This window comes from Cyprinodon tularosa, unplaced genomic scaffold (assembly GCF_016077235.1).
Source record: "Cyprinodon tularosa strain WSP-4 unplaced genomic scaffold, ASM1607723v1 ctg522, whole genome shotgun sequence".
Taxonomy (NCBI): Eukaryota; Metazoa; Chordata; class Actinopteri; order Cyprinodontiformes; family Cyprinodontidae; genus Cyprinodon; species Cyprinodon tularosa.
The window spans coordinates 949,705-975,911 of NW_024039255.1; the positions used below are offsets into that span (position 1 = coordinate 949,705).

Here is a 26,207-nt window from a genome sequence, read left to right on the forward strand (position 1 = left end):
TTAAGCAGTTGTAAGGTTTAAATGTATTTCCACCTGTCTATATAGTCTTAAAAAAAAAAAAAAAAAGGCCCATAATTTCTATGACCTAATAGGCCTTAAAAAAATAAATAAAAGGGGTATAAAGAAAGCAGAAGCTCCTCTATAAGCGACAGTCAAGCGTTTGCAGAACTAGGGAAGTGGTTTTTAGGTGCAAGCAATAGGAAATTAAGTGTTTCCTGTGACGATGTCCCAATTGACCCAGACTCTCCTGGTCAAGTGTTTTCTTATCGGCGGATCTGTGCTGGTGGCAGCAGATCTGGTATCAGGGAAAGTGGAGGAAAACGTTGCTCACATGAGGGAGGCAGGAGCCGGCTGACTCAAGGGAGCTCTTCAAGCAGACACAGAGTTACAACACAAGTATCGGAACTCTGTGTGACCTTATGAGGAGAAACATGTTGGCAGAGGGACCCCCGGAGACGTTCAGACCAAGTGTCACCCCTGGCTCCCCCTCCCATAGGAATGCATCGTTTATATGTGCCGTGGAAGATCAGTGAGTGTGTGTGTCTAAATCTGCGCTTCTCGCATTCCCAGCCGGGTCTGCGGTGACAAAGCGTTCTCTCTGGGGGACAGCTGCTTGACGCGGTGCAACCACACACTTACTCAAACTCTTTGATCCATAAAAGTCATCGCTTAACCCCGGGAAGTCCTAGATGTCCCGACAGGTGAGAGCAGAAACCAAGAGAAGAAAGCAGAGAGGAAGAAGAAGAGGTTAGTGAGAGTCGGAGGGGAAGAGGAGAGGAGTGCGCCCGCTGACACATTGTGCTGTCATACTCATTAAGCCTGAGCTCCACTTTGTTCATAGCGAGCCACTACTATTCAATTACACAGACCCAATCCCATTAAAATGGGATTTTGACCTGCTAAGAGTTAAAGCTTTGGTCCAGTAATGAGATTCTCCATGTTGTGAGGTCACTGCCTGACTGGAGAATTGATCAGCCCAAAGATAAATAACAGCTGGCAGCACACATGCAGCTAGACACTCCTCTGGAGCCCACAGACGAGGGAGGGGGGGGGGAACCCACACCTCCACTGTCTGTGGGGCATCTCTCTGGGACTATGAGGCAGGGGGGAGAGTGCTGCCGAGGCACAGACCGTCCCTGGAGGTGAGCGGAAAGATGGAAGACGACAGAAGTCAAGCATGAAGGGGGAAGAGGACAAAAAATAAAAAAAATTGAGAAAAAGAGCCACCCCCTCCCCTGGATCACACAGCTGGTACTCACGTTCAGACTCCACTAAGTCGGCAACAATATTCTCCTTGCTCTTGTAAAACGGGAACTTGCGTGAGAGGTTGAAGCTTTTTTTGCGCTTCACTTTAACTGGCTGCTGATGTGTGGGTGAGAGAGGGGGGGAGGGAGGGGGGAGGAGGGCAAAAACAAAAAAACAGACGAGGTTTCAATGAAGGTACTCGACAACCATGCAAAAAATGAGGGAAGGGGGGAATAATAAAATGTGAACAATTAACATGAACTGATGAGGGCGAGACACAGGTGATGGTTGGAACATCAGAGTGGAGGAGAGACGACCAGATTAAACCTCCATCAGATGAAAGGAACCCTCAGCAGGAACCATAATCCTTCAACATAACCTGATGTCTCAGTAATCATTTAGTTAAAAATGGAAAATTGTTAAATAGATAGATTACATATCTGTGGTATTATAGCACCTAATTCCAACATCTGAACACATGAGCATCTAAAATAAAACACTAACAGATTACAGCTTTCCTTAAAATGACTTGAACTCCTCAAGACATAAAAAGGGAACTATTTTTATTCTAAAGGGTTCCATCCAGTCCTTTCTTTCCATGTAAGTTACATGTTTGATGTTTCTACTTCAGCAGCGGGCCGACAGGAGGAATAATCTGTTGCTTCCATCTGTGAATCAATCAAGGCTGCAGTGGTTCCTGCTTCCTAATAGCAAACCGTGGCTGAAGCCAGCAACTCTCCTGTGAACACAGCAGTTTTCTTCATGGCTATGCAGCTGCGAATCTGAGATATTTATGTATTTACAACCTTTTGTTAATAATCTGAAGTGACTAATTTCATCATGAGCTCCAGGCTTTAATCATCAAATAAATCACTGTGTATAATCAGGCTTCTTGAATTATTTATTTACTTAATCAATCAACTTTTTGATAAGAAACTAATTTGCTGTTTTGTAAATATTTTGCCCAGTGTCGATTTCTTTGTTAAATGGAGCAAACAAGCTGTAGAGGTTCCAAAGAGATCATCTCCAGGGAGCTCCTCTGTAATCAATAGCGTAAATTGAGCGGTCTTTGTGTTTGCTCCAGTAAACAGGTGCTGGTCTCTTTCCCACACTCAGGAGGAAGTGGTAGATCTGCCTGGGAGCCCTGCAGCAGCTCTGTGGACAGCCGCTGGGGGCCCCGGGGTGGCTGCTCCTCCAAACTTACCCTGTTGGACTCAATCATGCCTGTCCTGGCGTGAAACTTGACCGTTTTTAATCTGGCTCGCTCTTTCTTTTCCACTCTAGAAAACAAAACAAAAAAAAAGGTTTCTTGTATGTTTTTTGGATGTCATCACTCAGGTGCTCTTCATGAAGGAGGAATCTACCTTTTCTTGCTAGGAATGACTCCGATCTGCTCGCTCTCTCCGTGTGGAGTGACGAGCCTCGCCTGCCACCACTCATCATCAGAAGCGTTTATGACATGAAGGATATCCCCATAAGAGAAACTCAGGCCTTGGCTGGGCAGGCAGCTGTCTCGTGTTCGATCATAGTCAAAGAGAGCTCTGCAAAAAATAAGATTTGAGTTGGTCTTTACTCTTTCATTAAGATTTCAATCAATTGACCAAAAAGGACAAAGATGAGAGCTAATAAAAAAAGAAGACCACAAATACAAAACTATCTTTCTCATCTTGTCTTCTTCATTCAGTGAACGCATCAGACAAACAACATCAATCAGTCTATAAAGCAACCACTATACCTTTAAGCCAAGTAAAAAAAAGTATTTAACCATACAGATGGGATTAAAAGTCACTGATGGATGTAATTACTACAAAATTAAACAAGCTGCATTTAGATAGATTATAAAAAGAGGAATAATTTGATTAATCTGTAGAATATTTTTTTGATGAATAATCAGATATCCAAGGCATCCTTAAAGAAGACTTTTTGCTAAATTAAACCAGCTGAAACTAAAACAATTCAACTTGAAAAGTTCCAGATAAGGCATACTGACAGACGAAAAAGTTTCTTTCAACTTTAATACAAAATATTTATACCTGTTTTTACAATCTTGATATAATTACAGCTCTAATTGCGTTGCTGTCAGCTAAATGCATGTTTTACATTCTCTATACTCGTTAACTATACAGTTAAGGATTTATTGATAACTAAATTAGTAGATGATTATTTTAAATCGATTAATCCGATTAAGTGTATCAGCCCTATCATGGAGCGCCACAAAATTAGTGCAGGTGGTGTTAAAGGTCCCTGAAAAGCACCTTGGTAACCTCAATCTACTCTACATTTTTTTTGAGTGAAAAAATATCAGTGACATAATACAAATGATCAGAGTTGCAAATAAACTGTTTTGGTTTTAAAGTGGCTATCGCTAATATTCTAAGCAGAGATGTAAACCACAGCTAAAGTAACCGCTCCTCTTTCCAAACCACTAGATTCAGCCGTTTGTGTATCATTCAGGGCTGCAAATGTGTGAAATCATAACCGAGGCTTTTTCTACAAGCATTTATCAAAGACCTGGTTGATTTTTCCACAGCAAACTACATCTAAAAACTACATCCCTCCACCTTTTGGATGAATGAAAGCAAAAACTCAGAAGCCGAACCTTCTCATCCAACATCAGTGCCTGACCCCACATATATGATCCATTTATAGGGGTGGTACTTGTTCTAAAAACTTTCATAACTACTGGTTAAAGGTACAGAAATTATCACATGCCAACCTACAACACTGAACCACATAATTGATCATTAATCCATTTGTAATTCACTGCTGTACAATTAAACAAACAGGCTTGGTCATCAGTGCCACGGCATCTTGTTGGACCAGTCAACCAACAGCCATTTCTGAAGGAATTAGTAGGCGCTTTACTGGTTTAGGCTTCCATTGACCTCCAAGCTAACATTTACAGGTCAGGTGAGACAGAAAGGGCTTTAACCTAACCATCCGGTTCAACTGTTTTCAGATTTTATCGGACATAACGCTGCTACCTGAAACTAGACGGGAAGAAATGATGACGAATCAACCATGATGCAATTGAAGGGAAGCTTGTCAAGTCCACTGTCAGCATTGACAATGAAATTCCTTGTGTTAGCTGTGTTGCAGCACCTTGAAATTCCTGTGTTACAACCGGAGCCAGAGAGCAGTGCACCTCACAGGCTGCAGATCTCTGCATTCCTGAAGCTGATAGGGAGGATAAGGAAACTCCTGCTTCACTCAGCATAACTGGAGGCTTAGTCACCTGCACAGGAGCACCGGCACTTCAGCAAGATAACGTTGGCCTGATTTTATTTCAGAAAACTGATTCGAACACACAGAACACTATTCAGTGCTCAGAGTTCACAATCAATTTAAGTGGACATTTTTTAGCAATGGGTCAGCTTTAAATACTAAACCTAGAATTCAATATTCTTTCAGGATAGTTTGGACTGCAGTAGAACTATGGACTTAATCCTAATCTAAATCTAGCAATGTGGCTCTTTAAAGTTTTATTTCAATTTCATTTAAATTAGGGTTAACATCCAAAAGGGAGAACTGAAATCAAAGCCTGTTTTTAAAAGCAATACGTTTAATTTTTCTTTTTTATTATAAAACTAGAGTGAGAAAAATTTTTATTAATTTGGATTGGTGGAAAAATTGGGCAACATCTGTCTACAATGTTGAGTTTTGACAAAGTTGCTTTGTTTTTGGTATTTTGGGTGGGACAGACATGCATCCCAACCATATATGAAAAAGTAGTGGGATACCAAATCTAGACAAAGGCCGACCGACGTCTGAACCGCTATTAGCATGCATTTCCTGATACATTAGTGCATTCATAAGCCATGCATTGAGATCACCTGAATTGGTCAGAGCAGCATACGCTGACAGATGAGCACACATTGTTTTTAACACGCATGAATTATTCCGACATTTAATTTTAGCAGCAGTGTACCGACAAGCAAAAACAAATTTATTTTAACTTAAAAAAAAAGAAAATCAGCCTTGATTATACTGTTATTTCTTTGATGTAGAAACTGCCAGACATGACTGAAGTTTCAAGGAAGTTGAGAGAAGAAGCCTCTAAAGCTAAAACCATTTCAATCTTATTAATTAAAAGTAAGTTACTTTAGTAGTAAAAAAAGTGTGTGTGCAGGAATTTAAATTCGGTTACATTTTATTTTAATGTTTAAATTCATAGAAAACTTTAGCTGTGGTTTATACTGTGACTTTGAATTAAATTAGGTTAGATAAAAACTTATCATATGCTGTTCTAACAGGAGAGAGTTCAATCAATTTTTTGCTTAATTTTCTTTTTTGCTTGAACTGAAATGTGTAATATTTTTTATCATTGTCATTTTTAATTATGTAAAGAGGAAGAAAAATAAATATTGGCTTCAAATAACCAAGCAGCCCAACTGGGGGCCGGTTAGATTATTATCAAAACAGTAAGAATCGGCGTTAAAAACATGGGTCTATCCCTAGTTTATAGTTAGAAAACCAGCTGACAAAGTGAATAACAGGAGCAAATATCCACAGAGTTAACCTCTAAAGGAAGATCAGGTATGGAAGGACAAAGGGGGAGTGTATATATTTATACTTTATCTGCTCTCCATTTGATTAAAATCACTTTAATCTGTCATATTCTGAAAAAAATGCTGGACTATTATAGTTCTCAGTCTGTTACTTCTAGATATGTAGTCCATTTAGTTTATACTGCAGCTGCTCAATTAGAGCCTCTGCTGTTTGTTAGTCAGAATCAATACATCATCATCAATTGATGAAGATATTCATTTATCTGCAAGACGCCAACTAATGGCTCATCTCAACATTTAATATCCAAAATAAAGTTTTTTGTTAAAAACCATTGCCGTAATTATACAACATACTCTGAAGAGGCACATAGTGGTGAGAGGAGGCCTTTAAGCTCATCAGAGCTTCAGCAAAAATACAAAGAAGCACCCTGACAACAGGGTTACATCACATACATGTTTCACCTTGAACCTTTGTTCAGCCTTTATGACTTGCAGTGCTTGTGTAGGCAGAGGGCTGCCACCTGCTTTCATTTCCAAATGAACCTCCATCCAGTTTGGCAACTGGCCCAAAGTGTCATAACGCGAGTCACTTTGACAAGCCCCTCTGTCAATCTGTATTAAAAGAAGCTGAGCCAATGTCATCTGAGGCGTCGAAACAACAACACGGGGTGTCCGTCAGCTTTTAGAGGATGAACGCCATCAACCCGCTGCCCCAAATTAAACGTCCTTTAATTAAACGTCCTTAAACATCTCACTTACAGCTTAGCGCCCAATAGAATAAAATAAAGAGTCTTTCATCACACGATCTGTGCCATGTGTGCCTGCTTTTAAGAACACGTGTGTTTAGGCTTCTTTCACCCCCACAGACGAGCTGAGGTTGGTTATGCAAGAGTGGTTATTTTAACAGCAGATCTCTGAATTCGATGTAGTGAGTGCAGCTGTGTATTTGTGTGTACCTGACATAGAGGGAGCGCTTCTCGCTGGTGCGCAGGGAGCCTGATCCTGAGCTCATGCTGCTGTTCATCATCTGCTCCCTCAGGTCGTGGATCTTTGACTCAAAGCGACTGTACTCTGTCAAAAAACAAAGAAATGTGTCAACATCACCTTAAAAAACAGGAAAGGGGTTCATTGTAGAGAAAGGTCCCACCATCTTGGACCGATTTCAAGCAAAACGGAGCAGGGAGTGTTATTTTGCTTTAATATTAGTAGAGATTAGAGTTTTGTTGAGCCCAGCAGTAAACTAAAGCGAGAATCCTTAAGCTGATTAACGACCCCGGGTGCAGATGGTTTATCACAGATCTGCCTTACACATCCTGTAATGTCTCATGTCAGGTAATTAATTACTCAGATTAATTAAGTTCAACATGGGCTCTTTAGTGGGGTTTAGAAAAAGGGGAAGACCTCCAAGTATTTCACATGCACAGTCATTTGTCAAAGGTGTATAAATCCTGTAGCAGCTCCTCAGCTCAGGGATGATGTATGGATCCAGTTGGAGCTTCTCATTAAGAATGCTCTCATTAGCCTGCTTTGTGCAGGGGCCACTGCACCAGAGGGTTTGGGTAGATAAACAGAAGGGCAGACGCGGTCAGAGAAACATAGAGCCTGGGGATTTAGGTAAACGCAGCACAGATACACAAAAAACATGAAATTTATACTTAACCACAACTTGCTAATAGAAGTCAGACCCAAATTTTGCTCATAGAGCTACCAGAGTTATGGCAGAATAGAGTCAGCTGCTAAAGAGGCACATTAAGTCTTTCAGCATCAAATCAGGAAGATAATCCATGATAGGACCAATAAATATCAGATTCTTTAAAGATATAATTAAAGTAGTAGCTGCGTACAGCTCAGAAATGAGCCAGTTCTACCTAATGTAACCATGTTGCTGCTTTAGGCTCTTTAATCCTTGTAGCAATAAATCTAAACACAGAAAAAAAACTAGAATCATGAGAAAAAGGGGGGATTTTAGCATATTGATACATTTCCTAAATTTTAAAATATGTTTATACATTTGTTTATACATTTGGGATTATAAGTATAAAACAGTCAGAGTAAGTTTCAAACAGTAAGCTGTGATGGCAGCACTAGTGTTAAAAATTCACTTCTGTCTGAATATTTGCTTCCAACACTCTGATCTGTATGTAAAAACCTAACATTAGCCGACGGTCTTCTACAGTTTTAAACTGTCCTGTTGATATGCAAATATTGATCAACCTGATGTGTATGCATTATGCAGCGCATTTATAAACTCTTCCAGATGAAGTCAAAAGCTGATGACTGATTATCATTTTGGGTGCAATATTGCTGCCTTTTAACATATCAGGATCTTGTTGGATGAGATCATGTTACAGCCTTACAGTGTTGTCTGAACAATGCAGCGCACCCTTCATGTTCATAATTAGCTAACAGAAAATGGTGGCTGCCATATGGATGGTCTCCTGCCTCGCTGCTTAATCATTGACAGCTGGAAACACTTCTTGTAGCGTGAGCCACCTGAGATCAAAGTCTATTTTCTATCACATGAATGCAAGAAGCTGCCTTTAAAAGAAGACACTTCATTTCTACACAAATGATTTGGCTCAAGTTTTTTTCCAAGCTGCTGCAGAACACTGAGCAGGTGCAAAAACAAGTTCCAACTCACTCCCTGCCTCAGCCTACTGGGAACTTAAAGCAAACAAGGATCCGGAGCCTTGCCACAGCGCTCCACCCTATTATCTGCTCCAAGGGTTAACAATGCATCAATGTGACGCTGCAAGGTGAGGTAACCAGACACTGCCTGACTGGCTGTAACCAAGAGCAACCAGCTAGCACTCCTTGAAATGGGACTGGATACACGGAAGCAGCTATTCAGCAGAGCCGAACTGGCTTTCAGGCACAGGAGAGAAGGGAACAGAGCGAGTGAAGCAGCTGCCTGGAAGAAGAGGGCCTGCAGAACGAGACCAGGAGTTACTAGATAAAGGGAGCTCCATTAAAAGGCCTGTTTCAAAACACAGCCATTGTAAGGATTCTGTCTGCGAGATGCAACAAATGCAAAGATGCACAGGTGGTGATTTAATGACGAAATGTCTTTCATAGTAGAAATGTAAAAGAAAAAAAAGCAAACAGAACTGTTTTATTTCGCGAGAAAAAGAAAACTCCTCAGACTGGTTACAGAAGATTATGCCTTAGCAACATGGAAACATAGAGACAAGACATTACCTGAATTGACCATTTGTCGCCATGTAAACAGCCAGCATGTGCGGCCACAGTCACGCAAACAAATTGAAAACAGCAGCAAATACTCCAGTTAACTACAGAAGCATATTTTACTCCCGTTTTTCTCAAGTATCAAACTATCTTGATCAGTAGGAGTTGTTTTACTAACGGCAACATCATGTGCTGTAGTGGGAAGCTTTGACAATGATGCTGCGAGGTTTAAGCTGATGACAGCATTACTGGATGCAAACCCAATAATCAGCAGGCAGGAGCCACGTTGGGAGACGGTTTGGTATAGACGGGGAAAGTCTGTCTCTTTCCAGCGAGAAGCATTTGTAAGGAGCAACATCTTCGCAGAGAAGGCAGCAGTGTTGCTTAAAAAAACCCCAGGTCAAACTGTAGAGGAAGCAGCATCAGCTAAAACAATGAACTCCATCATGTACATTTTAATACCAGGAGGTTAAAACGGGGCTGAAGGACGGAATAAATCCAAAACTACATTTTTCAAGATTACACATGTGACTAGGGTGTAAATATACAGGTGCTGGTCATAAAATTAGAATATCATGAAAAAGTAGATTGATTTCAGTAATTCCATTTAAAAAGTGAAACTTGTATATTATATTCATACATTACATACAAACTCATATATTTCAGATGTTTATTTTGTTTAATTTTGATGATTACAAATGACAACAAATGAAAATCTCAAATTCATCATATCAGAAAATTAGAATATTGTGAAAAGGTTCAAAATTGATGGCCCCTGGTGCCACACTCTAATCAGCTAATTAACTCAAACCACCTGCAAAAGCCTTTAAATGGTCTTTCAGTCTAGTTCTATAGGCTACACAATCATGGGGAAGACTGCTGACTTGACAGTTGTCCAAAAGACGACCATCGACACCTTGCACAAGGAGGGCAAGACACAAAAGGTCATCGCTAAAGAGGCTGGCTGTTCACAGAGCTCAGTGTCCAAGCACATTAATAGAGAGGCGAAGGGAAGGAAAAGATGTGGTCGAAAAAAGTGTACAAGCAAGAGAGATAACCGCACCCTGGAGAGGATTGTGAAACAAAACCCCTTCAAAAATGTGGGGGAGATTCACAAAGAGTGGACTGCAGCTGGAGTGAGTGCTTCAAGAACCACCACACACAGACGTATGAAAGACATGGGTTTCTGCTGTCGCATTCCTTGTGTCAAGCCACTCTTGAACCACAGACAGCGTCAGAAGCATCTTGCCTGGGCTAAAGAGAAACAGGACTGGACTGCTGGTGAGTGGTCCAAAGTCATGTTCTCTGATGAAAGTAAATTTTGCATTTCCTTTGGAAATCAAGGTCCCAGAGTCTGGAGGAAAAGAAGAGAGGCACTTCATCCACGTTGCTTGAAGTCCAGTGTAAAGTTTCCACAGTCAGTGATGGTTTGGGGTGCCATGTCATCTGCTGGTGTTGGTCCATTGTGTTTTCTGAGGTCCAGGGTCAACGCAGCCACATACCAGGAAGTTTTAGAGCACTTCATGCTTCCTGCAGCTGACCAACTTTTTGGAGATGCAGATTTCATTTTCCAACAGGACTTGGCACCTGCACACAGTGCCAAAGCTACCAGTACCTGGTTGAAGGACCATGGTATCCCTGTTCTTAATTGGCCAGCAAACTCTCCTGACCTTAACCCCATAGAAAATCTATGGGGTATTGTGAAGAAGAAGATGCAATACACCAGACCCAACAATTCAGAAGAGCTAAAAGCCACTATTAGAGCAACCTGGGCTATCATAACACCTGAGCAGTGCCACAGACTGATCGACTCCATGCCACGCCGCATTGCTGCAGTAATACAGGCCAAAGGAGGCCCAACTAAATACTGAGTGCTGTACATGCTCATACTTTTCATGTTCATACTTTTCAGTTGGCCAACATTTCTATAAATCCTTTGTTTTTATTGGTCTTCAGTAATATTCTAATTTTCTGATATGATGAATTTGAGATTTTCATTTGTTGTCATTTGTAATCATCAAAATTAAACAAAATAAACATCTGAAATATATGAGTTTGTATGTAATGTATGAATATAATATACAAGTTTCACTTTTTAAATGGAATTACTGAAATCAATCTACTTTTTCATGATATTCTAATTTTATGACCAGCACCTGTACAAGTTCTAAATGAATTGATCTAAAGTTGATTGATCTTATCCATTGGCTAATGATTCATTCCTAAGCAGCCATTTTCTTAAAAACCTGAGTTTTTCTGTTTTCTCTGCATGAAGAAGATCCTTTTAAAGCAAAAAGGGCTAAATGTTTTTACAGCATAGACGCATAAAGTGTATCATTATATTTTAACATTTTATTGTGCCAGCAATAATGCACACTGACTGAATGAACACAAACTGGGTTATTATACATTGTTAAACTTAGCTATATCGATATGATAAAACTAAACCGATACCTATTAGGTTAATGAATGATGCAAAACTGTCATAAAAATACAGGGTATGTCACTCTGACGTGCAATAAGACTATTTGCCACTTTGTTCCAACAGTCAGTGCTGACTATATATATATATATATATATATATATATAAATAAAAGGTCATAGCTGCACATTTTTTCATCAAAATTGCTATAGTTTCCAGATTAATACATTCACAGGATGTCTAGAGTGGTATAAAAGTGTGCATTTTATTAAGGAAGAACAGCATAAATTTGGACAGATCCAAAATGGATATAGATTTAATTCTGGTTATGATGCAAACAGAGAAGGATTCTGCATCAATAGGAATAGTAGGTCAAAATAAAGTAAGACTAAGTTCAGGCGATGTCAGATCCTAGTAGCTCTGTGACTGAGCTGAGAAATGGCTTTCGCAAAAAGAGGGTGAGCATTATTGTAAGACTCAAAGGAGCTCAGAATGCATTTTTTTAACTGGTAAATTAGATATTTGTTTTCGTTGTTAGAACTAGCAGCAGGCTGGCAAACCGTACAGAAGAAGTGTGCAGGAGCCTGAGTGAGAGACTTACGGGCCAGGAGGAGTAAAACTGGCTGCACTTATTGCAATGTTACAAAAGTTTCACATAAGGTCCTCCACATTTCTATCATGGGATCCACACCTTCTGAGCACATTAGAGAAGTTGATGCAGCTTTACCATGCATCACAGCTAAGGGGCTGCTATTTAGGTAACAACATAAGTTTATTGATTGTTTATATTTACAGACGGGACCACATAAAGAGCATTCTGCATCCTTGCTGCCTTTAAAGTGTTTAATTTATCCTCCAATATGTAGACAATCACCGATAACAAAGATCAGTTATCTGACGATCACAACATCAAATCTATAAATTCTTCAGCTGCTGCCTTATGTACATTGGTATTTTATCAAAATTATAGGAGATGAGAAAGCATCATGAATTGACCATTTTTGTGTTGGAGGCTGTGGAGAGGAGCTTTTTTGAATCAAAATGAAAGGTAGAAAATAGTGCGGTCAAAGAATGCGGAAACACTCTTAAGAGGTTTTTAGGAGACAGAAAAACCTTTTAGAAAGCCCGTCTGTACAAATGTGTTTTTCAAGGGACTTTGAAAAACCGTGTCATTATCTCTCAGCAAAAAAGTTTACAGCATCGTATTTCTCAGTCCATGGCTTCTTTCCACCTTCAGTTTGTATGTCATTGCCTTCTTTATTTTGTCACAATCGACTGTCATACGGTCAAGAAGAAAAAGACACCTCAGCCAGAAAGACTATGTCCAGTGTTGGTTATGATAAATTAGCAGAAAAAACTCATAACTAGCTCTGAAAATACAGACTAAAGGTCCCCAATTATTTTATTTTTTTTTAATTATCCTCCCTCTCCGTCATAACTCCCTTCTCTAGACTTAATTTATCATGATTGGTTTTCCAAATAAAACCTTCTTAATTCTGTACTTCTAATCTTTAGTAAAAACACCCTAGTCTTTTTTTTTTTTTTTTTTTTTAAGCTGGGTACAGGGAGTGTTAACACTAGTAACGTTTAACCAAATCTTTATCTCAGCAAGGATCCACTGCTCAGGTCAAAAGTTAATCAATTCACACATCATGATATCACAGGACGACTCCCTGTAGGTTGTGACAAGCTCACGCTCTTCTGTTTTAAAGGCTGCTCTAGGCTCTTCTACACTGACTGTAACTTAAAGCAGCGCGACTAACTGTTGCTTTAAGAAAAACATGTTTTCTAACAGCAACAATGTTTTTCTCATTCAGACATACGAGGGATAAGGCTTTTGCCAACCACTACAAAAAAACAGGGACATCTATTCACATTAACATGGGCACTCATATACCCCTTTCCCACTGGCTGGAATAGCCCAATAAACTCTGGAACAATCAGCTTTTAGTGGCAGCGGGAACAGGTCACTGACGCGTATATAACCCGTTCAAACGTCTCGGCAAGTCACCCGCGTTAAAATTGCCTCGACGTGCTGTGGGAACACACACTAAATTACGTGACATCATTCAACGCAACATACGAACATCAACACACCGCATCTAATCTAACAAGTCTAATGAGCTCCGTTTACATTCGTTATACATGGCGCAGCACTGGAAAGAGGGATTCGGATGGATAAAAGAGTAAAACAAAGAATACTGACTACGCTCTGGCTCCAATCTATGTTGCTCTCCATTATTTACTTCCCTGATTTCCGTCGCACTGTTGACACTATCATCACTCACCCAGCGTGATGCCGTCATCAGACAGTGGTGGGGGACATTGCCCACGCATCTTGCCAGGAGGGGGTGAGACGTGGATTGGTCAAATGGGGAAAAGAGGCAAAAGGCAAATTTTAGCAGGTCAACCCGGGTTCTCAGTGTGAAAGCAGCTTTATTGTAGCCAAACTTCCCACACGTTGAAGCAACAGCTTCCCAGCTTACAGCTTCAGAGTACAGGCTCCCTGTGTGTGGTTTGCACTGTCACTACTATAGTTCTGTTCCACCTGAATTGCCTGCATCCAGAACATTAGCGAGAAAAGCCATAACCACAGACTGCAGCATATATCAAAATACCAAAAATATGTGCCAATGGCATATCACCATCATTAAAAAAATATACTGTTATAGATATATTGAATTATTGACCTGCCCTACCTAGAAGAGTGATTGTAATTGATTGACCATTGTTTTGATTAATAAATGATGGCCACTACTAGTGGAGAACCAAGTATTTTTTGGTTCTTCTGAATGGTCAGAAACATTATTTTGATATTCATAATAAAACTGTCTTTAAACCTTTTACAGGGCACTCGGTAAAGTAAAAAAAAAAAAAAAAAAATATCAAAATTATCCAGCCAAGAGTGTTATTAGAGGACAGGACAGTCAGGACCGTATTACTTTTGTAACAATTAAAAATATGTATATTTTGATGGCAAAATTAAGCTCAATGTAATAAGAAACTGCCACTTCCCCTAATATATTAAGAAGTGCCTCTATAAGAAACTCCCGAAAAACATTTTTTTGTTATAGCATAACTTTAGGGCGTTAATACTAGTACAGGCACTTACAGTTATTAACTTTCTAATTTTACTTTTTAACTTTTTTGCTTAGGTTTTCACCTTTTTTCTTTACTTGTTAACTTTTTTTCCCCCAACTTCATTTACAGTAGGTAATATATCATTCAAGGGCTCATCTAATTGGTCAAATGCCAAAATAACACGTACAGATGTGTAGCAGTATCTTTGCCCAATGACTGGATATAAATCTTGTGCGTATTTGTCTTATAAATTGGTAAATTGTCCTATAAAGGGTTAAGCTGACTGTTAACCTACATTTCAGAAAGGCCAAACTCTGGAATCTAAAGACTCTGAGCTCAGGAGAGGTTTTTGATCACCACCTAACAGGACAACCGAACAAGACAACTTGTTGCAAAGATCTATGACCAGAAGAAGCGTTTATAACCACTGCTTTGGTACTACAGTGAACACATTTGAGTTGACGTACAATAACCTTATTCCAGAATATTTTTTCTTTGCCATGCAGTTCCCTCCACAAAGCTATACACCATTTGAAAAAAGCAAGTATAACGGCAGCCTGGACCCCTATCGTCTCAGAAACACGTCACAGAAAATACTGCATTTTAAAATCATAAATTAGCAGCCAGCATCTTGTTCATGCAAACAAATGCCTCCTAACTTTAAGCTGGGAGAATGTCCCATCACAGATGAACAGGTGTTGAATATATGGAGAGTTAAAGTTGCAGGACATCAGCCTTTAAGTTCTGGGGTATGAGACTGGTGTTATGAATGCAGTCAGGATGGTTAAAGTTACTCTGCTAAACAGCCACAACTAATCCTTTGTGGAAAAGTTGCTGCTACATTTCCCTTTGTTTTTTTTATATTATATTTGGCATAAGTATGTCATTCTCATGTTTGATTTCAATTTTCTATTTCTGTTTATCCTAATAGGTACGGTCATTGGGCATTGAGCAAGAGTTACCAAATGTCAGGTTTGTGGACTGTGTGGGTAAAACAGCATCAACCGAAGTCAACATTTATTATGTCGTAATGGCAGCATCTGTCCATTTTTTTATTTGATGTTATTGCTCATTGCCCTTTTTATTATTTAAAGCAGCTTCATAGATTAAGCTTCATGCAGAGAATTTGCTTGTTCTAAAGAAAATGTTGTGCTTTACAGCGACCCAAATTCTTCTTACAACTTCATGGGTATATTGCTGCCGTTTATTTAGCCATTTGGACAATCATAAATTCCCAACAGATCAGAATACATTTTATATTCAACAACATAAATAGCAACACTTTGTTAAGTTTAAAATGTAGACAGCGCTCCTTGGCCTGTAGTATAAAACAGCCAATTCCCTGTATAAATTTGTTGACCGTCACATTCAGGACTGCTGATCAACCCTACATAGATGAGACTTAAAACAGGAACATCTTTAATTTATTATTATCATTATTATTATTATTATTATTATATGCAATAATGGTCCTGAAATCAAGGTTCCTCACTATGAATTAAAAGTCCAGAGCATGTCTGTATTTTTAGAAGTGACCCACAGGAAGGGAAAAAAAAGGAGACAGCTAATAGAAACTGGGACTGTTCTGTAAATCACTCCCACTGTGTGCCCTCATTAGTCGTACAGCTCTTTTATTTTGGGGGACGGAGGCTTCTTGTTTGATCCGGTTATGCAACAGGAGGGGCTGGGGGGGGTATTAGCCTGTAATGTGATAAAGTGCCATGTTCGCTGGGAGAGTCAAGCTAGTGGATGCAAACACCCCATGGTATGGTGCACTGCAGACAGTGAATGTGCACTTAGCTTAAATGTGTTTACAGAGGTCTCAAATACGCAGTGTTGTGAGTTTAATGAGGGTGACACATTTCCTCCATACTCCTCCTCCTATTTACAACACCCTAATACAGAGAAATTACATTCTTTCATGGTGTGGCAAAGCTGCATGCATATCCCGTCTTTTCTTTTTCATGTGATTTAAAGCCCTGATAACGTCCCAGGAAGCTAGAGACACAGGCTGGGCGTCCTACTGGAGCCTGTATACTGTACTGTGGGTGATCAGAGGTCCATGGATGCCTTCCTGCTCTCTGTGAAAACTCTCCAGGCAGTTTGTCTGGCATAGAAAAGACTTGTCCCCGTACAGCGCATTGGGGGTTTCTTCTGCTCCAAACTAAAATGAACAACATGTCACACACACCCTTCAAGATGCCAGCAATCACTGGGCACAGATCACCAGAGGGGATGCAGGAAGTCAATCATTTGCCAGCACTTGGCATGTTGGTTCATAGTAGTTAAGGGCTGCACACTAGCAGATAAGTCCTTTACTGAGTAACAAAGAGGGCACAGAGCTGACAGCACCATCATTCGCTATGAAAGACAAAGCTCCTTTTTAACTTGCCGCATAATTATTCAAGATGCTGCCTGAATGATTTGGCATGCCAGACAACATTGTCCAGGGGGCCAAGTGTGCCTGTTTATTAAAAATGCACACCTTTTAGGCTCAATCGGTCATGTTTCACATCAGTTTCAATGGCCCTTCATTAAACATCTAAGGCTTGTGTTTTTATTAAAGGTTACGGGGTTAGAGCATGCTACAACTTATGCTCTGCATTCCTGACATAGTCCAAATAGGAAAGCCAACTTGTAAAGCCAACACTAGCCTCTGTAGTGTTGTTACTGTATCTCCGCATTTCTAGATACACTGACAGAAAGAGGACTGAATGTGCCCAGACAGCTGCAACATAGAGCTACACTGCTGGAGCCATTAGGTTCATAAAAAAACAATTAAAAAGCTGAAAAAATTGACATAAGATACTTAATCATGAGGAAAAAATATACTATATACTCAAGTCTTGAGTATATAGATGAGGTCACACACCTGTCTGACCACACCTGACCCCCCCCCCCAACCTAGAGATTAAAGTTACACAACGCCTGTTGAATGGGACCTGCCATTTCCAGCTGTAACACTATTCCACTTCATTGAATCTAACAAGTCCCCTTTTAAACCAGCATGTATCTAAAATGGGTCCCAGCATGAGGCTGGATCCAGGTAATGGCAGGAACTGCTATCTAAAGTATGGGTGAGGCTGTCAAATAGTTAAACCTTCATTTCAGGGCTGATGCTTCTGATTTTTACCCCGTATTAAAGCAGAAATAGTTGGAAGATACGCTATAATGGTGGATTATCGGCTACAGGTTAGAATCAAACGTCCTTTGTAGAAGAACAGGTAAAACGAGCGTGTCCACTCACAGCGCTGGTTCCTGATTCAAAGGCTCGATGTTCCTCACAGCTTTTTCCGCTTCGCTTCAGTTAAAGGTGCTTATTGTTTCGCCGGTGGCTCCTTTTTTCCCCAGCTATTGGGGAGTTCATGCGGCTTCGGCACTGCTGTTGTATCAAAGCCCATCCCCCATCCACACCGCCAGGGAGAGACCGATAAAAAAAAAAAAAAAAAAAAGTTTACTCCTTTCCACCTTCACCCTCAGCGCAATCAAACTTTCCTCCGGGGGTCTGGGTGGGAGTTTAGTCCGCTTACAGCCCCCTCTCCGCAGCCGCCCGGCTTTGTGTCCACAAGCGGCGACTTCTCGTCGGGGCTGGGAGTTTGAACAGGGGCGGTCGGGAGGTATTATTTTACCCGCCTTGGAGCTCAACTCTGCTGCAGTGCTGACCCAGGAGCCCGCCCCTGAACCTGAATTCTGTCAGCCGACCTATCCGAAAACACCGCCCCTGTTTGCGGCTTTAAAAGCACCGTGGGCACCCGGCTGTTCGACCAGAGACCACCGAACACACCAAGCAACACGTTTTTATAAAGTTAACCAACTTACAGGAAACACTGACCTGTAAAGAGATCTAAAACTAGAGGAACTAGGAGATGGGTCGAATTGCTAGCATGGAACGGCAGCTCCTACATTTCCCACAATGCAACGAGACAGGAAGACTTTCACACACGTTCTGCCCAGTACAGGAAATACATTATATATAAAGATTAGGGTGACAAGATTCGGGTTTCTGAAAAGGAGGATTTTTTTATGTTAAGGGAGGGAAGTGCTACTATTATTAGATTTTTTTTGCAATAAAAAAAAAAGGAATATAAATGAGTTTCTCATCCAGAGGCGTAGCCAGAACATTTTTATAAGGGTGGCCAGGCAATAACCAATGTTCCCTGAGGGGTGGCCGAAAGTCCATAGACACCAGAACCTCAGGGTCAATCTACAACAGGAAAATTAATAGGAACAATATCCATATTTTTTTAATAAAGACAAACTATACTTTCCTTCAACCTTTGATGATAAATAGACGCATAAATATTGAGACTTCTGTGCTTTCTAGATAAAAGGTATAGTGGATACATTTCTTTGAGGTTTGAGTTCTGGGGCAAACATTTTTTCCATTGTCATTACTTACCTACTTTTATCAATAGTAATTCTGCATAAAATTGATATTTAAAAGTACTAATATCTACATAAATTGATTATTTCATATGTTTTATTAAAATACTTGTTTATCAATAATTTTACTGGAGACTCTTAGATGACGTGCAGAGACACATCATTTTCTCTTTACCTCATATAACACAAAATCTAGTTCTGAAAAGAGCATGAATTCTGCACTTATCCTTAATGTCAGTACATTGATGTGCATAATTAACCACAGTGTTTTTGTTGTCAAGTAATTGTTAATATATGAAAAACAAAAATATTTAAAATATTCTACTTGAGAGTATTACTCTTTCCACCATCTGTATTAGAGGGAAAACTATGGTAGGGTTGGCCACAGGGGTGGCCAATGATTGGCTAAGGGTGGCCATGGCCACCCCTGGCCCCCCATCTAGCTCCGCCCCTGGCCTTATCAGGCTAATGTAGTAAAACAATTTCAGAAAGAATTTGAGTCAGTGGGTCACATGACCTGGAAGCTATTGAAGAAAAGTCCCAACTTTCGTCATTGAAAATATCTTAAAAATTGAAAATTGCTTAAAATTGCATAAAAGCAAGCGTGCCTTACATATGTTATCTATTGGCATGACTTTATATTAGTTATGTCTTAGCTGGTCATAAGATGTGGAATTTATTGATTTTTGTTGACGGTCCCTAACTGCACCACCGTGTGTGGGAGGAGGGAGCAGCTGAGAGACGTTGGCCGACATCGGAGCCCCTCATTCAGATCAACCGTAAGCTAGATCCCGCTGACTCCGCGGAGCTTGAATATCTAATATCCAACTTCAAACCAACTTCAGCGTGGTGCTAACGGCTCGGTTCTGCTGCACTATAGTCGACCAAAATCCCGGACGATTTTGAAATTCCCCCGGGACATTCTTTTAGGTATGAAAACTAGGACATCTCCGGAAAAAAAAGGACGTCTGGTTACCCTAATAAAGATACGTTAATATTTTTAACCTACTGTCTATAAAAGAAAAAAAAAGGCTGTGGAAATTTTGCTTAAAGTTTAAGCAATCAGCACAAAGAAATTGTCTGGGATAGGGCAGATTTTGATTGGGGGCAACCTTGAACATATCACTAAAAACAGATTTTTTTTATCACTGAAACTGAATTTTTCATAAAATTTAAAATAGGGAAGGATGAGTTGCATGTTATATTTGCATAAATTCTTCGTCCTTTTTAGTGCCTCTAACAATACCACAGTCCAATACTTTTAAGTTAGGACAATACAGTTTTTTTTTTTTTTTTTTACACAATCTGCACGACTTCAATTGATTATGTGAAGATAATGGGAAAGTCCATCCCATCCATGGTTTGGCTTTTACTTACATGAAAACAGATATAACAAGTTTAAAATAAATACAAAACAGAGCCGTTGAGTTTTATTTTTACAGGTAAGCTGATCTACACATCAATCCCCGTCCCACAGAAAAAGCAGTTTGTACCACCTAACAATTCCCAACAGATTTGACATGAGTCACTAAACAAGTAGCTCAAAGAGGAAGTGAAAGGTGGCTGAACACTGGAGGAACCATATGATGAAAACATTTAATTAACAGTTTGGACGTTTAAAATTGAGGAACAGGACTTTTTAGGACCAATTCTCTTAATTTAAAGAACCAGAAATGGCAGCATTTTCCTACTTCTAAAGCTGAATGTTACTAATAAATAATTTAAATACAATGCAAATGAAATAAAGAAGTAAGTTGCATACTGTAGAGGTTGCAGAATCAGATTCAATTAAAAAGTGGATGGACCATACAGTCTACATTCATACAGATATTAATACTCTACATTATCATGCATGGACATGTCGAACAGTCCTGAGAGGAAGCTTTGATTCAACTTTTAAACAAAAGTTTAGCAAAATGGCTCATTTCCAAGGCCCAGTCCCAATAGCCACCCTCTTGGCCTTGAAAGTTAAATTCCAGCTGAGGGTTCCAGTGCTTAGCGTGTCCCAGTCATCCAGATCGTTCTTTGGCACCCTTGATCCATACTTGAGCTGAGCGCACATCAAAGAAGACTCCGGTGAAGTATAACACATGTTCTGTCAGAACAGCATATGCTGTCAGATCGGCATACATTGTTCTAATACGCTTGCATGCACATGCGGAACATGGAACTTTCCCACAATGAGTTTATTTTAACCTTTAAAAAAGAACATCAGCTTTCATTATAACGTTATTTCTTAGATGTTGAAACGGCCAAACATGACTGAAGTTTCTGGGATGTTGAGAGAAGAAGCCTTTATAGCTAAAACCATATTAGTCAATATTAATTTAAAATAAGTTACTTTAGTAGTAAAGAAAAATGTGTTTAATGTAATTGAAAACATTGGCTGTGCTTTATATTGTGAATCAGAATTCATTTAGGTTAGATAAAAACTAAGCGTATGCCAGAGATGGGGCATCTGGAGCCAACAACGCATCTCTATGTCATGTGTTTTTTGCTCTAACCTCTAGATCCCTCAATCACTATATAGAGTGGAGACTATATAGTGAACTTTATATTCGGACAGATGATCACTTCTTCTCGCTCCCTGTTCACCAGCTTTGTTATTAACCTCCGCTGTCGGGTAGCAACAACCTATGGTCAGAGCGGGCCGCTGTGACATCAAATCCCATAATACTTTACAAGGAGAGCTCTCCTTGCAAAGCATTCTGGGATATATCTGCATGTCTAGTGACCATGGAAGATCACTACTTTTCAGGTGCATTGTGGGAAATTTCAAGTCCACTACGTTTTCATCCACTAGATCAGAGGTCACTGATTAGTGGACAAGGGTCCAGATCTGGACCGACCTGCTGGCTAATCCGGACCCAACCTGATTTAAAACATTTATAAATTACTGCATGTTCTCTAATGGCAGTGTCTGACTCCACTGGCGCCGCTTCTCTTGTTAATATGGTAAAGCCCTGTGGCGCCCGGACCAGGCTACACGTGATAAAAATTAGCCAATGAGCTGTCAGTCTGGGTTGATCCTGCTAGCTACTTTTAGACACAGCAGACAAACCTGTGGCAAGCCGGTCGATGGGAAAGAAGGAGAAGGTGATGAGAAAAAGATAGAAGAGAGAGTGTAGACTGCTGGACGAAGCGCGGCGAACTGGTGAAACATAAGTGAAATGGCGTGCTCAAAGATGACCCTGCACATTTTGAGTATGTTTGGCTAAACCTACTGCTGTGAAGCAGGATTCTCCACCATGACCATAATTAAAAATAAATGTCGATCAAGGGTCACAAATGAGTACCTTGATATGTGTTTGAGAATTTGTTGCCTATCAAACCCAGGTTTAAAAGTTTGCAGGGCAGCCTAAAGCCCACTTCTCTAAATTGTCTATATACCAAACTGGAAGATTGTTCTCTAAAAAACACTTTAGATTTTAAAATGGAAAAATGTTCTAGTCTTTTAAAAAATATATATTTTTATTTAAAAAGTCAATGGAGGCATTAACACTTCATTTTATTTCAGTGTTAAATTTTGTTTCAAGTAACAGATTATAATAAAAACTGTCTTCGGACCTTTAGTGGTTTTTGATTTTGTTTATTTGGACCCCATTGATTTTTAATTGGTTACCCCTGCACTAGATTCAGATGCTCATTTAAAATGGCGTAACCACTATATAGTGCCCTATATAGTGATTAGAGAGGACATTCGAGGACATAACATACTATTATCAGTTATACTACAAATGTGAAAAATATAAATGTAAAAAGACTGTAGCGCTGTTTTATAATTTTTTGGCAAGGCCCCCGCCATGTTGCAGTACTCCAAGTGGTGATGTCACAAGGTCAGCTGATGCTTCAGCTAGCAACATTGGAAATACCAGCTACAGCGTACAACCATAAAACACAAAAGAAAGTTGGTATGATGGAAGATGAAGCTGAAAAAATCTACATCACATCCTTTTGAGCAAAACTTTCACTCTTCCCCCTGAATTAACAAGCGGGATGTACATAAAATATTTAATATAATATTTTTTTCCTTGAACCTGTTTCACAAAAAAAGATCCCCTGCCTTTAATTCATACACAACCTCATCCACTATGTTCCTCAGGTAACTGCATTTGTGTTGAATTTGAAAAATTCAAATTAATTCAGTTTCAGTTCAGGAACACTAGAAAAGTTTTATAAAGTACACATGTAAATTGTGTACTTTAAATATCTTCATAAATATAATATTAATAAATTAATAAATAATATTCATCATAAAATATCTTAGTGACACACCGTAAATTTGGTTGCCTAGCAACTCTGACAGCAGGAGGCACAAACCTGTGAAGTCTAAATATGATCAATTTTTACATCATTTATTCTGATGTGTATATTATCTATTTTAGGAAAACAGAAATGGTAGGAAATCCAAATTAATATGGCACCATTATGACTGATCCAGTGCAATACTTCATATGAGAAAGGTTAAGGTAAAACCTGCATAAATTATTCTTTTTGATCAAGATAAGGATTATTTGTTTTCATTTTTAATGGGCGATGTCAGCAAACAGGACATGCCTTCAGTATTTTTTGTTTTGATGATTTTCAGCGATACTGCTAATAAGGTTTATAGGACTGGATCCAACTCTTCCCTTGGCTTGAGTTTGAGGACAGCCTTATGTTCTGTACATATTGCAGAGGGCAGATTCAGGCAGGTATTTTGGCATTTGTGATTGGAAACCCCCATTGGAAAAAAGACAGACTCATCAAACAGGAATTATTACCAGAATTCTTATCTTTTCTTTTTTTTTTTTTTTTAATGGTGCTATTCAAAAAACTTTACAGTGCGCTTTTAAATATTTTCATTTAGGAGCACTTGTGCTCATGGTAAAAAAGCCAAGCATATAGCCCTGATGCATTCTGTCCCATTCTGTATGAAAGAATGGACTCTAAAAGATTTTTTAAAACACTTTCGTGTATTTTTAAAGCTTCTTGCTTTTGTAAAGTGTTTTTGTATCTGGGCCTCATTTTGATTAAAATGTATTGAAAGAAATCTGACCAAAGTGCCAGTAAACAGGTAAGAACTTCATCATCCTGGCATCTCAATGGTTTTGCAGTCCACAGCAGAAAGCTCTTCGGATGGGAAGCGAAACGTCTTTAAACTTGGAAACAAACTCCAGTAGATTGTTTTTAACTTTTTCGGAATTAATATGACCTGGATGAATAGGAATCTTCACCAGCAAGTTCAGAAGATGATCCCAGTTGGTTTCACTGATGCTAGACATCTGTAAATATTTAGCATCCACAAATGCTCAAACTGATTAATAGTTCAGCATATAGATCTTAGGGAAAGGTGAACTAAGTTACAATGCAATTAGGATACTGAAAAATTTACAATTTTAAATGTAGGGCTAAGATTTAAACTATTAGTAACCACAAGCTAAACCTCTATTTATAAATCTTTTCATTCTAAGCCTAACACTGCAGTAAGCTATAGTAGCTTTGTCAGCATCTACTGTTATGAGAAATGAACTGCAAACCTGATTTAAAATAGAATTCAACACCTTTACCGAAAACAAACTGCAAGGTGATAAAGAACAAAAACTGTAGTTTTGATACCGCTGTTGTTTTTCATAGCGGAAGAGTCAATTTAACTTAAGAGGTTAAGTTGCTAGGTTGATTAACTATTCAACATCCCAGCGTAATGTTGGTCCTGTTCAACCCGTCACTTGCACACACCATGGTATGTTAAGGGTAAGCTAATCATGTCTGAGACAACATAAGCTGCTAATGAAAGCCAAAACCCAAGGAGCCACCATCATAAAGCAGGACTTTTTTCATCATATTAGCGACTTGGATGCAGATGGTATATAGTGAAACAAAGATATGACCCATAGCTTTCCACTATAAAAGCTGATTTTTGTTATGAGCTGGTTTAGATGGACAACGCAGCTTCATCCATGCTTCTGACTTGCAGCATTGATTTGCTGCAGGTTTTACCCCTGGTAGACTTTTCTTTTTCTCGTTCCTTTGACGAATAGCTTTATTTGAAAAGCCATGCACTCAGAATTTGTATTTTCAGTGCATTGCATTATGCAACAACTTAATGACGCAGACTCAAGTGACAGGCAATCCACCAATCAAGTAGAAACACTAGAATGCAGGAGTAAAGACAAACATAACAGGTAAAACAACCAAAGACATCAAGATAGACATCTTTAGGGCTGTTTTCAAAAACTTTCTAGGTACTTAAAATTATTATTTTATCTAATTCACAAACGTTCAAGAGTTTAAAGAACTCCTAGGAACCCTTTGACATGCTCACAGACTTGGTAATTATTTTTTTTATTTATTTTTTTTTTATGTTGGATGCCTTTTCTAAAGCAACCAGGATTCTAACCCAGCTCCCCTACAGTAAAAATCTAAAATGCAATCAAAATATTTGACCTCCATTTTTAGGACAATATACATTGCCTGGAAATTTATTACAGATTTTGTTGGGATAATCAAGAATAATACAAACCTAAGTGGTTATAAATTAATTATAAATGGAATTTATTAAAAGAAAAAAGCCAGGTCCATGTGATAAAAAAACAAAACTGCTTTTCCACTTATGGTGGCAGTAAAAGGATAAAGCGCATAAAATGTCAACCATACTTTAGGCCTTTGAAGAGATATGAGAAGGAGTTATGTGAATTCTGCTTTCATTACAACAGAACTCTGGTCTCTCATGCTCTGCTGCTAAACACACAAATGCTGGTTTGAGGTGCTGGAGTCTTGACCGAGGCACAGTGTTGCTGATGAAACATTAAAACTGCAGAACTGACGGAGTAATACTTCAGCTTCAGTGTCCTGCTTCTTTGAACTCTATTATTGAGAGTTTTTATCTTCATATTTTTTCTGGCCTATTGGATAATCACTGTGTGACCTCAGCAGCAATCACGCTCTGTTTTTAAGCAGCAAGGACAGCTATAGAACCTGTGTCTGCTTTTAACTGTCACAACAATTTTCCTCTTGCAGCATCTCCAGCAGAAGCAGCGACGGTTAAAAAGCCCCCATCGCAGCATGCAGTGTGGGTAATTTCCCTCATCAAGCAGCAGATTAATCCCATTCAGACTTTTTAAAATGATCTGCAACCATATCTCACACACAAACATTTCATCCCACCTCTGTGCTCTCATATCATCGCCTCATTTTCCTCAGGCTACTCTAAACATCTGATCTTGAGGACAAAACATCTGCGTGAGGACAAACGACACTCTGTTGTGTCTTTTGTAAACTCACCATATGTTTATGAGTAAACAAAGGGTAGAGGTAGTTGGGCAAGACTTACGTGCACAAAGCCATTGGTGAGTTTTGCCTGATTGTTTCTCAAACCGTAAACATGCTAATCTGGATTTAAG

The 26,207-nt window shown here is 39.3% G+C and overlaps 1 protein-coding gene across 8 annotated transcripts in view; it reads right to left on the reverse strand.

Annotated features, from left to right (window-relative positions):
* Positions 1-26,207, reverse strand: part of dlg3 (discs, large homolog 3 (Drosophila)) — a 155,767-nt gene that overhangs the window by 4,613 nt on the left and 124,947 nt on the right. For 5 of the 8 annotated variants that reach the window (XM_038303988.1, XM_038303987.1, XM_038303992.1 and 2 more), the window contains 4 exons: positions 6,710-6,824; positions 2,610-2,786; positions 2,450-2,525; positions 1,260-1,362 (listed from right to left, as the gene is read on the reverse strand). In XM_038303988.1, the coding sequence (XP_038159916.1) occupies positions 1,260-1,362; positions 2,450-2,525; positions 2,610-2,786; positions 6,710-6,824 (471 nt within the window). Of the gene's footprint in view, positions 1-639; positions 686-1,259; positions 1,363-2,449; positions 2,526-2,609; positions 2,787-6,709; positions 6,825-26,207 lie in introns of all 8 variants that reach the window. The other 3 variants (XM_038303989.1, XM_038303990.1, XM_038303985.1) reach the window with 2 other exon arrangements.